The sequence below is a fragment of the Lonchura striata genome, chromosome 6, assembly GCF_046129695.1.
Source record: "Lonchura striata isolate bLonStr1 chromosome 6, bLonStr1.mat, whole genome shotgun sequence".
Lineage (NCBI taxonomy): Eukaryota > Metazoa > Chordata > Aves > Passeriformes > Estrildidae > Lonchura > Lonchura striata.
In genome coordinates, this window is record NC_134608.1 from 2014377 (window position 1) to 2027469 (window position 13093).

A 13093-nucleotide genomic window follows, 5' to 3' on the forward strand; every position below is an offset into this window, starting at 1 on the left:
TCAATGAAGTCTTCCTCGTTCTGACCTTTCTACCTTTTCAATGCCAATATGACAAATGAACTCTTGGTAGAACTCCCATTCCTTGTCTTCAATTGGTTTCAGAACACAGGAGGCCCACAATTGTCTTATGTTCCTAAAAGCTCTTTGTCAGTCTCTATAGTCTTCATTATAAACCCAGCTAACTAAACATTGTGCTGACAAGCAATCAGTTATCAGCTAACTACTAACTCCTAACTTCATCAAGGCCTACTCATTTATTATTATTATTTTAATTAATTCTAGTAAGGCTTATTTTTAACTAAGCTTACGTTTCCCTGGGGGCACACACACCTGAGCTGCACGGGCTGCACGTATTCCTTGCGGAAGCGCTTCAGGTCGGCGCTGATGGGCTGCTCCCCCTTCTCGATGGCCAGCCTGTCTGCCTCCGTGGGCTCGGGCTCAGGGATCTCAAACCTGGGGGGAAAACACCACACACTGATGGCAACCAAGACAAGACACAACCCTCCGTGCACAAGCTGCAGTTGATAGAAATGTTATTTCTATAAATTCAGCGTGGGGAGAAGCAGGTGCTTCTCTGCCATCCGGTTTGCCTGGAATTCCCTCCTCCCCAGCTCCACACCCTGCTAATTCACTGCTTCTCTGCTCATCACACCATGTCTAGACTGGGATAGAAGGTTTTTAACGACCTGCTGGCTTGATTAAGGGAAGATTAAATGAGAGCTTAAGAGCAGCTTTACCACACTGCATTAAAATGCTGTTTACCTTAATTCTGTGCCTTCAAACAAACTGCCTGGAACGTTTCTGTCCTTATTTCCATTGTGCACTCAACTCTCTCATGAGCCAAGTCAGCAGTTCACAACATCACCACCCACAGCCCAGACACACCAGGTGCTCCAGATCATACCTCATTCAGGTAACTCATTTAAACTGGGAAAAGAAAGCTTGCACTGAAAACCTGGATCATTGTTTTAAAGTTACTGGTTTATAAACTTCACTAGAACACTGAAACCTGACACTGGGATCCTGAGCAGGAAAGCAGCACTTGGAATCTCTGCTTTTTGTGGGTCCCTTCCAACTCAAGATGTTATATGATTCCAAATACACAAAACTCTTCAGGAACTGGAGTGACAGGACAAGGGGAAAGGCTTCAAACTGACAGAGAGGAGGCTTAGATGGGATTTGAGGAAGAAATTCCTGGCTGGGAGGGTGAGGAGGGCCCTGGAATAGAATTCCCAGAGAAACTGTGACTCTTCCAACCCTGGAAGTGTCCAAGGCCAGGCTGGACAGGGCTTGGAGCAGCCTGGGATAGTGGAAGTGTCCCTGCCCATGGCAGGGAGTGGCACTGGATGGGTTTTAAGGCCCTTTCTCAAACCATTCTGGGATTTTGTTCTACAATTCCAAACCTTTTCCATGCCTTCAGAAAGGATTACTGCTCACCTTTCTATCAGCAAACTCAGCAGCTCCTGGGGCTTGCAAAAGGAGCGATAGGTGGTCAGGAAAGTCCGAACAAAGTTAGGATCTGTAAGGATTGAATAAGAAAATTATAGCAGTGGGTTTTTATCCAGTTGCAAAAGATCAGAAATAAAATACAGAGAAAAAGTTTAATCTGTAGAGAAGGCACTGAGGTTATAAGGCAAGCACTGTATTTGAAAAAGACCAGAAATGACAGGCCTTGGAAAATTTTCACTCAGTTCTTCAGTGTGTTTCCCTGAAAAATACTGAACTGCACATCCAATATTCTCTGAAATCCTCTGTCTCAGCCTCCCCTGAGGAATGACTCTCCCTGACCAGCTGTACTATTGGGGAAGTTTAACAAAAATTGCATCAGTCCCAACAGCACCAGCTTCCCTTTGCACCCCAAAACTGAGACCCAACGTCTTCCTCAGCATCAGCACTTCATGGAACTCCTTCAAGCTTTCACTTCTGTGCCTTTCAGACAGTGAAAGGCTGAAAAATGCTGATGGTGATTTGCATCCACTTCAACACAAATACGTCACAGAGTGGCAGGCTGGATGTAATAAATATGAAAAATACAGTAAATATAATAAATATAACCTTCAACCCAGGTACTTCACAGAGTGGCAGGCTGAATGTAATAAATATGAAAAATACAGTTAATATAATAAATATAACCTTCAACTCAGATACTTCACAGAGTGGCAGGCTGAATGTAATAAATATGAAAAATACAGCTAAATAAAAAATAATTAAAAATATATAATAAATATAATCTCCAACTATTTTCCTCCCTCATAGAGCCTCAGCTTGTAACACTCCATTGCTTTGGCCATGATGAAACATGGAAACATATTTTTGTGGTTTTTTAGGGGATGAAAGGTTTGCATACTCAGAATTTTCTTACAGCTTTGCCTGCAAAGCCAGGTGATTTAATAACATCTTTTTACTCCCTGCAGATGCTATTTTACATTTCATTACAAGCAGAAAAAAGCTAAAGATAAAAGGATTAACTTCCTCACCCACGTAAGAACAACAAGCTCAGTATACCTGCATACATATGGTAGGTCAGCCTCTCGATGAGCTTCACCACCGTGCCCCCTTTGATGATGGGAATACCATTCCTGCTCTGCAAGTTGTCCTCAAAAACGATGTTCTCCTCGGAGTCCTCCACCACGAAACGATACACGCTGGGGCTGGGCAGCCTCAGGGGCTGCTCGTTCTCCTCCTGCAGCAGCACCGAGTCCAGCATCCTGTCCAGGGTGCTGCGGTACTGCAGCGAGATCAGCGCCGCCATCCACGTGCTCTTCTCCTCGGCCGACCTGGCGGCGAACAGGACGCTGCTGTCGTCCTTGGACACCAGCTCGAAGGCGTGCCTGTACTCCGCCGTGTCCTCCTTGTCCACCACCTGCATCTTCCTCATGACGATCTTCTCCTTGAGCCTGTACTCGGCGCTGCTGTAGCCGGGCAGCCGCGACTGCCCGTGGTTGGTTTTGCAGCTGATCAGCAAACCGTCGAACAGGAAGATGTGGCGCTCGTGCTTGGCCCCGATTTTTGTCAGCCCTCCTTCCATGATGAACTCGTTGCAGCACTGGCCGATGTCTTTGCCTTCCCAGCCGTCGATGTTTTTCTGGATTTCGTTCATTTTCTTGATGGCCAAGTGCTTGCTTCTCATCTGCCGGTGGTAGAAGCGACAGACCGGCTCCCTTGAGGGAGGAACAGAAAAAGTCACAACGGGCAGGTTCCAGATTTGCCATCCCAAAAGACTAAAATAATCAATGGAATTAATTGCTTAAATCATGAGTTTTTTGCCCTCAAAATGCCCTCATCAAGTTCCAAATAAGCCACATGCACCATTTTGGCTGGGAAGGAGTAGAATATTGTCCTGGCTTGTAAGATGTGGTTTAGGGGTGTGTACTCTATTTCCCATCTGAGAAAGCTGGGGCAATTCACTGTTGTTTTTTGGGCAGTTTCTTTATCTCTCCCACAGCCAACCCTCCCTCCTGGAGATCTCTGCTGTCCATGGCCACTGAGTGTCCCTGCATGGCTGAGAAAATTCCATCATCCATGGGGAGATGCTCTGCCCAGGGGAGGAGCCAAACATTCCTACCTGGATCCAATCTGACCTGGGAACAGCACAGCAGCCTTTGCCCCCTGCATTCCCAGAGGAGCAGCTTCCATCCCCCTGCATTCCAGAGGAGCAGCTTCCTTCCCCCTGCATTCCCAGAGGAGCAGCTTCCTTCCCCCTGCATTCCCAGAGGAGCAGCTTCCTTCCCCCTGCATTCCCAGAGGAGCATCTTCCTTCCCCACTGCATTCCCAGAGGAGCAGCTTCCTTCCCCCTGCATTCCCAGAGGAGCAGCTTCCTTCCCCACTGCATTCCCAGAGGAGCAGCTTCCTTCCCCCTGCATTCCCAGAGGAGCAGCTTCCTTCCCCACTGCATTCCCAGAGGAGCAGCTTCCTTCCCCCTGCATTCCCAGAGGAGCAGCTTCCTTCCCCACTGCATTCCCAGAGGAGCAGCTTCCTTCCCCCTGCATTCCCAGAGGAGCCCAGGCCCATCTCCCCCAGCCCTGGAGCTCCAAGGAAAACTCCCCCCTTGTGCAGATCCTGCTCCAGCAGAAGCACAGCTGGCACTGCAGGAGGGCTGAGCCCCCCTGGGATGGGGCTGAGCCACTCCCTGACCCACAGGGGACAGGGCTGCTCTCACTCTGGCACTGCTTTGTTTTCAGTTTTTTTGTACTATTGCATTTGTATTTTTAATTCTCCTACTAAAGAACTGTTATTCCTGTTCCCATATCTTTACCTGAAAACCCCTTAATTTCAAAATTATAATAATTCACAGACAAGCAGTCTACATTTCCCATTTGAGGACAGACCCCCACCTTCCTTAGCAGACACCCGTCTTTTCAAACCAAGACAAATATTCACATTATTCTTACACGTAGGTAAAGTTTTGCACTGCTGCTCCATCTACAAAGAAACCTGGCAAGAACACATGCCTTGAGAAGGAAATACAGAGATTTTCTAGCAGGAAAAGATGCTTTATCTCCCTCCCTGCCAGCTGAGGGGAGGCAGGGTGCTTACCCGGGCCGGCGCCGCGGGGAGTGCTTGCTGTAGATGCGCTCCATGCTGCACTGCAGGTTCAGCAGGGCAGTGATGGCCTGCTTCAGGCACTCCCTGTCCTCTTCATCCTCGCTGCACTCCTGCAATTGCTGGCACACAACAAACAGTTGATTTCCTTTCAGATTTGCCTCATTTCTAGCAGGGTAAAAAGACTGAAAGACCTTCTCACGTGGAGTTATGATCAGCACTCAGTGGAATTTTAAGTCAGTGACTTTTTACGGAGTCACACTAAAAATTTAAATGCTTTCACTGCTATAATGATCATCTTTCATGCTGTATGAGCCTTTAAAATGAATAAAAACATGACAAAATTATTTTGCCAGGCTTTATTTATCAAAAATGGGAGAAAATCTCTGCTCTCTATGGCACCTGTTTTTTCCCTGAAAAAGGGAAAAAACATATTTTACACTTGTAAAACCAGCTCCAGGTTCAAAATCCCCCAGAGCTGTGGCAGCACGTGATTTCATCCTTAAATTCATCCTTAAATTTCATCCTGATGAACCTTCCCAGCTCTAAGACACAATGGGGCATTAATTAGCCTGACCTTCAGCACCAGGCAGGTCCCTGCTCCAATTCTGGCTTTTCAACTTGCAAGATTTTCAGAATTTTCAGAGAATTATCCCATGCAGTGATGATCGTGGAAAGGAAAGTTCCATTATTTTGAAAGAAACTCTTCTGACAAAGAAATTTTCCCTGAAATCCAATTTAAACCTCCCCTGGCAGAGCTTGACCCTCCTGTCAGGAAGTTGCAGAAAATTAAGATTGTTTGGGTTTTTCTAAAAGTCTTTCTGAACTGCTTTCTAAACTGACTCTCACTAGAAATGCCTAATAGTTGATAATTTACTGAAATCACACATATTTAGGTGTATTGGAAGTTGTCCCTGCCCATGGCAGGGGCTGGAACCAGATGATTTTTAAGGACCCTTCCAACCCAAACCATTCTGGGATTTCAACTTTTCTGCAAAATATTGGCAATCCATTAATTTGAGATAGGTCTAAATAAATCATCCCTTGTTTTTACTTATTTAAATCAGGATATGCAAAAAATCACAGTAGACATGAAGAAAACAAGAGTGAAATTAAGTAGAAATAAAAAAGGAGCTTGTGCTAAATATTAATTACAGACTTGGTATTAAAACACTCCTAGAAATATTTAGGTTGGATTACAGATAAATTCTGTTTTCTTCCTTCCTACAAGTATATCTTATAAAACACAAAATAAATCCCTATAACTCACCTGTACAGCATCAGATTTTACAGTGAGAACCTCAAAGAATAATTTCTGTTGCTATTTCCAAATGTCAGCTATAGCCAAAGGGTGTTTTACCCATTTAATTAAGTTCATCCCTGTTAGTTAATAATTGATTTACCCTTAAAGCATTACAAACTTTCCCCACACAATGGGGCAAACAGAACCTTTTTTACGTTATCCTCAGCTAATTCCAGTTAGGAATTAGGACAAATGGTTGAATATTAAGAATGGATTATTCTGAAATAATAAACTGAGCTGCAGCTGGAGTGTGACCTGAGACTGAGAGCTCTGACTGAATCCTGCTTAGCTTTTGCTGAATGAACAAAAAATTCAGAACTCACAGAAAGAAGAAATTAGATTTGTGTATTCAATTTTTAACTATATTAAAACTCAAGTTCAATAAACATTTGTTTAATAAAATGTAATTCAAATGTTCATATGAGAGCAACAGATGTTTTTTAAGATTTTTTAAAGTATGTTTTAACTTTTTAGAAATGAAGTAACCAGTGTCAAATAATTTTAATTTTCAGAGGGAGTAAGTAAAATGTAACCAGCTATTTAAAAGCTCATATTCTGTACATTAATAATTATTTTCAGTGAGAAATGAGAGTGTGGCTCCATTTACCTGCAGCAACTCAAAGTAGTGCAAGCAGTGATAGACTGGAATCAGCATGAGGCGAGGCAGGACATACTGGACAGCCTCCTTAAATCCTTCAGCTGTGGACTGGAAAGGAAAAAAACCAGGATTATTTACACTGAAATACTCAGAATAATGACTGTGCTCCCATTATGTCCAATATCCCACAGAAATATGGAGGCCTCATTGGGTACTGAAGAAATCAGTATCACTCCCAGAAACTGAGAATCACAGGTTTATCACTTAAAAAATGAGAAATATTTTCCATTCCCAGTAGCTGACTAAGGCAGTAATTCAGGGTGTAAGATGAGGAGAGATTTTTCCAAACAGTGCTGAAATTCTTGCCATCTTCCATCTGAGGAGAAACTGAATTACCTCAGGGACAGAAAGGAGGTCAGATTCACCACCTGATTTAAATATCAATTTAATCTGGAATAAAAGAATTCAATTCCAGCTTCGAGCTTTAAATTTAGGAGGGCAGGTGGCAAAGAGCTTTCCTTGCTCACTCCCCAAGGAATATTTCAGAGTGAGATGATCCAGCTCAGCAAGGAGCTGCAGAGGAAACTCCCTGAAGGAAGGGCTCAGTGGATCTCATCCTGGAGATGTCCCAGTACCACTAAACTGGGCTTAACTGGGAGCACCAGTGACCACCACTTGCTCAGCAGCTTCTCTAAGGGCATTTCTGAACACCAAGCCAGCCTGAGCAGCATTTTTAATTAATAAATCTGCAACACAGGCAGGAGGAAGAGAGAAACCAATAAAAAAATCACATATTATCCTCCTGGCCAGCAATGGCTAAGAAATCACTGAAGAATTATTCCAGAAAAAGAAGCAGTCACAGGCTCAGGGATGAAGGAGGCCTTGGATATGCACAGGAGAAAATGAAAATATGGTGTTTGTGTGCCTGTGGTTGGCTTTAAAAGGCAAAATAAAAGTGGCAGTGTGAGAATTCACCCTCTGTTCTCATACAGGATGTGAGGAGAAAAAAACCTGCAAAAACACTCATGGATGGGTCAGAGCTGTGCCCTGTTTGTACAGCAAAAATCAAAATATATCACACTGAAGGAAGGGAAGGACCTCGAGGATTCTTCCTTAGTTAGAAGCAAAGAATTACTGACAGAATTCCAGCCTTTGAAATATGAGAATTAGAGCCATTCAGTATTTCTCATTTGCACTCACCTGGAAGTGCAGAGCCACAGCAGGTTTGGCCATTAAGTTGTTAAAATGCTCATGAAATTGTGGAGAAAGAATATCCTGGGACAAGGTTTCATATGGATCAAAGGCTTGCTCCTAAATAAAAACAGAATTACACAAAGAAGTAAGTGAAGGATCCAAGCTACATCTGTCCTAGCTGCTACAGTAATTCTCTTTAATAAGCTGATGGAACTTTTCAAGAAAATATTGATTTTACAAAATAAATACTGAGTAAACCACAATCTTATTTCACTTCCAGCTTTTAAATTCCCATCATTTTCTTGGAATTCCTCAACTTCCCCATCTTTATGGCCAACACAAAGTTTGTTGTACTGCAGCAGTGGGAACCAAGAGAAGTTTTTGCTTTTCACCCCATTTCACATGGAATGGCAATTTTACCCCTCTGTCCATGAAAATGGACAATGTGGAAACTTGGGACACTTTTCCAGGGAAAATATTTCATTTGGGACAAAGCAACCAGGCTCAGGCCAAAGCCTTTAAGTGCCATTAGGGGTTTAGATGCAAAAACTATGGTTCTGTTTGGAGTATGCAGCTGACCTGGAGGCACAGAGATCCCACAGGAATCATATCTGGCTGTGCAGGAATCCCACAGGAATAATTTCTGACTGCAGGAATCCCACAGGAATCATTCCTGGCTGTACAGGGATCCCACAGGAATCATATCTGGTTGTAGGAACACCACAGGAATAATTTCTGGCTGTACAGGTATCCCTGCAGGAATAATTTCTGGTTGCAGGGATCATTTCTGACTGTACAGGAATCCCACAGGAATAATTTCTGGTTGTAGGAATCATTTCTGGCTGTATAGGGATCCTACAGGAATAATTTCTGGCTGTATGGGATCCCACAGGAATAATTTCTGGCTCTACAGGAATCCCTGCAGGAATCATTTCTGACTGTACAGGAATAATTTCTGACTATACAGAAATCCCTACAGGAATAATTTCTGATTGCAGGGATAATTTCTGGCTGTACAGGAATAACTTCTGATGCAGGAATCCCACAGGAATAATTTCTGGTTGTAGGAATCATTTCTGGCTGTATAGGGATCCCACAGGAATCATTTCTGGCTGTATAGGGATCTCACAGAAATAATTTCTGGCTGTACAGGAATCCCTGCAGGAAGCATTTCTGGCTACACAGGAGTAATTTCTGCTATACAGGAATAATTTCTGGGTGTGCAGGAATAATTTCTGACTGTGCAGGAATCACTGCAGGAAGCATTTCTGGTTGCAGGAATAATTTCTGGCTACACAGGAGTAATTTCTGTCTGTACAGGAATAATTTCTGGGTGTGCAGGAATAATTTCTGGCTGTACAGGAATCACTGCAGGAAGCATTTCTGGTTGCAGGGATCATTTCTGGCCCCCAGCTGGGCTGTGCCAGGGCCTGTCAGGCTGATGCCAGTCCCTGCAGGGACTGATTCACTCCTGAGTCACTGCTGGGATCAGCACATCCCTCTTTTCACCCCAGTGCTTGCCAGGCTGCTGGATTTGGGAATGCCAACCCCACAAAAGGCTTGTTTGAACATTGGTGAAGTCTCAAGTCACAGTGGAATTCACAGTGCAAATCCACAGCAGCAGTCAGGCCAGCATTTCCTGACTCTGTGCTGTCTTCTGGAATTATTTAAAATTTTTACTGCATTTAAAAGCGGTTTTAGTTTCTTCCATTTAGACTTCAATCCGTATTTTTATGTTTTGGGTTTATTTTATTAGTAAAATGAATGAGATTAAAATGAATTGCATTAGGGATCTGCCTAAAGAGATTAATTATTTAAAAAGGGTTTTATACTTACAATGCTGCAAAAGTGACTGAAATACGGAATTCTGGAAGATTGAAATCAATGGCTTTTGGCTGAAGGAGGGCAGGTCAGATAGGATATTGGGAATTCTTCCCTGTGAGGGTGGGGAGGGGCTGGGATGGAATTCCCAGAGCAGCTGTGGCTGCCCCTGGATCCCTGGAAAGGCCCAAGGCCAGGTTGGACATTGGGGTTTGGAGCAGCCTGGGACAGTGGGAGGTGTCCCTGCCATGGCAGGGGTGGGGTGGGGTGGGATGGGATTTAAGGTCTCTTCCAACCCAATCCATTCTGGGATTCTATGGAAGCACCACCCTGATGTCCCTATAAATGATCTCAGTGCAGGATATGGCCCTGGATTGGTGTTTGCCCATTTCACCCCCTTGCTGTGTGCACTGCTTCCCACCTTCATTCCTTTGTGGATACTTCAAACTCCTCTTATGGAAACACAAACACCAGAAAACAAATTTACAATCTACTGACAGTGCCCTTGTTTTATCAGCTGCCTTGTGAAGATGCCTTCAGAAACCCTCTCCCTGTTCTCAACAACCATCTCCCACTTTTGGGTGTCAACTTCTGAATTTCCTCCACACCAGCAAAAAATATTTTATTTTCCCCATACACAAAATCAATGTTTTATTTCCCCCACACTTCCTTATCTCAAAACCACGACAATATTTATGTTTTTAAACCTTCCAGGGAGCTGATGCTGAAAGAACAGCCAAAGCAGGAAGATTCCAGCTTGCAAGGGTTGTTTGGTTTTAATTATCCTTCCCAAGAAGTTGAAGGACCTTTTTAATGGAAACACTAAATGAACAACGCTGGCAGTGAGATAAGCAAAGCAAATAAACACTTCACTTTGATATCTCTCTTTAATGATTCCTTTTGCAAAACACTGACAGAAAGATGATCTCACCCTGTGAGATGATCAAATCAACAGCTCGCTTATTAAGCAGGTCTTGCCCCATATTAACTGAATTCATAAATTCAAATATATTACCTTCATAAAAAGCTTGGAAAAATAATCTGGACTTCATTTCCTCCTCAAGTTTTTCAGTGAATGAAAAATCAGTTTAAATTTTCACTCATTGAAAAGGATTTGTTTCCATTAAAGCACTGGATGACTCAGAGCAGCTTTTGCAATAAAATCAGATTTTTTTCCCAGAATAATGCTGCACTATTTAAAATTTAAGGGTTTTTTATAGTTTCAATATCATAACTACTTTAATCCATTGATCAAACACTTCTCCTTATCACTATAAAGCAATTATGCTTCAATAACTGCTAAGACTTGGTCAACTGGACTTTCCTACATGAGTGGTTTATTGAAGCAATGCCAAGAAAACTTAATCTTTATAGTGTATTCCTAAATATGACACCTGTGTCCAAAAATCACTATTTTTTACAGCCACAATATGTAATAATTCTTCAGGTGATGCTGGAGTGTTTGTGCAATCCTCAGATCTTAAAAACGGCAATTATATAAAAGTAAAATTAAACATTTTAATTAATATAAATACATTAAAATAGATAAAAATTATATATAAATAGAAATAAAAAGTTTAATTTAAAAAATAAACATCATAATTTTAAGATAAAACCAAAAATTTGCCATTCACCACATGGTTCACCTGATACATTCTCTGTCACCTCAGAACAATTAATTTTCTCTCTAATAGTGGTTTATATGATTGCTCTCATGTTTTAGGGCCAAAAATTGGGATTAATACACATCCCAAAGAAAAGCAGATTCCATTTAAGCCATGTCCAAGGACAGCAAAACTTCCATCTCTACCTTGGTCATCCTCTCCAAGAGTTTTCTCCCCAGACAATTAAAATTGTGTGGTTTATTGTAAGTTGAATTGTCCTCTTGCCTCTCAATTGCTGCTTTTTCCCTGTGCTGAATTCCAGAGTCATTTTGCACCATTTTTCAGGAATTCTGACTAAACTGAGCTCTAGCCCTCTCCAGCTTTGTAACTCCCTTCTGTATTTCTGAAGATAAATGTTTAAGAATTATATTACTATTACAATAATAGTAAATAAAATAGATTAAAATAGATAAAACCTATTATATTGTAATATACTATTAATAATTAAAATTGTTAATATCAATAAATAATATTAATTATAGTAGATGTGTTATCGATATATTTAATAATTAATATAGTTTCTATTAATATTATTATTAATATTATGTATGGAATGTTTTAGTCTAATATATTAAAATATATTGAAGTACAACAATATTTAAGAATATTTAATAGAATAATTTTAATATGGAGTATTTGAGAATTTAAAAAAATTTCCTGCCAGTAGGTCAGTGCCTATTCAAAACAAACTGAGAAAATAATTAATAACCTTCCAATAGGAGCCACACCCAATCCCAGTGCAGTGTTTTTCCTTATTTCTGCTCTTTAATACCCACTTTAGAGCTCAGTGGGTATCAACAGCACTTCTCCTACAATCCTGAGCCTCAAACTGCTGCTCTGGTACTCCACTCCTTCCTGGAGTCCCTGGAGATATTTCCCATTCCAGGTGTCAAACAAGGCACGTGAATGAAAACCCAGATGATGCTTTTGCATGGGAGACATTTAGGGAAGTGATGCAAAGTTCCCTAAGAGAACTGAAGAAAAGACTGTTCTAGAGGTGGTAAACTGACTGAAATTTTAGCTTTTGTTTCTTTACGTTGTCAGTGGGAGAGAAAAGGTTGTGGGGGGAGGAGAAGTGTTCTGGAAGTTTTGTTCTGATTTTTATTACTCTTTCTTTTAGTTAGTGCTAATAAATTTTTTCTTTATAGCCTTTTAAGGGTTTGAGCCTGCTTTGCCTGTCTCTTAATCCCACCTGGCAGCAGGGAGTGAGTGAGTGCAATCACTGGGGATTGGCCAGCACTGAACCCTCCACATTCCTTGGTGCATTGGCCAGGAAATCCCAAAACTGGCAAAATCTCAAATTGGCAAACCAAAACCACCACACCCTGTTTTGAGTGATTTAATAAAAACTAACATAAAATCCCCCCCCCCGCTAAACCAACCAAATTGAACAGCAAACCTCTGCCAGGTCCTCAAAGCAGCTGCCAGCCAGAGGGTGAGGGCTGCTTTCATCTGTCATTTCCACAGTGTCCTCAATCAATCCCAAAAGCTTCACTGTCAGCTCGTGGATGTCTGAAATGTTGCTGAATATCACATCAATGTCCTGCAAACACAAAACATGGCTGAGTCCTGGCTGGGATGAATTATTTGGAACACGTAAATATTGGAGTGGGTTTTGTCTGAACCAAGAGGTCAATGGAGAGGTGTTAAATTCTTTTTGCCAGGGTCGGGATTAAATGTGTGTGATGGAATTTCTTGTTGGGACTCAGATGTTTGTTAGTTCTTATCTCTGTGACAGTCTCACAAACCCTGAGTTCTGCAGCACTTCAACAAACTAAAAATGGAGCCCCACCTCTCTCTCTACAAGGCCTTTCAAGGGTAAACTGTCCCATTAAGAAATGACACCTCAATTATTTTCACTTTTAACCCAATAACCAACATGGCCTGCAATGTGGGCTTTTTTATCCAATTACACAAAACCACTCAAACTCATGGAGAAGAAGGATCAGCCTCCACCCTAAAACTTCCAT

The 13093-nt window shown here is 42.0% G+C and overlaps 1 protein-coding gene across 1 annotated transcript in view; it reads right to left on the reverse strand.

Moving 5' to 3' along the window:
- SOS2 (SOS Ras/Rho guanine nucleotide exchange factor 2) overlaps positions 1–13093 on the reverse strand; it is a 47840-nt gene that overhangs the window by 14593 nt on the left and 20154 nt on the right. The window contains exons 6-12 of the mRNA XM_021536068.3: positions 12523–12666; positions 7645–7755; positions 6454–6552; positions 4538–4665; positions 2506–3161; positions 1438–1519; positions 331–453 (exon numbers count right to left, since the gene is read on the reverse strand). Of these exons, the coding sequence (XP_021391743.2) occupies positions 331–453; positions 1438–1519; positions 2506–3161; positions 4538–4665; positions 6454–6552; positions 7645–7755; positions 12523–12666 (1343 nt within the window). The remainder of the gene's footprint in view (positions 1–330; positions 454–1437; positions 1520–2505; positions 3162–4537; positions 4666–6453; positions 6553–7644; positions 7756–12522; positions 12667–13093) is intronic.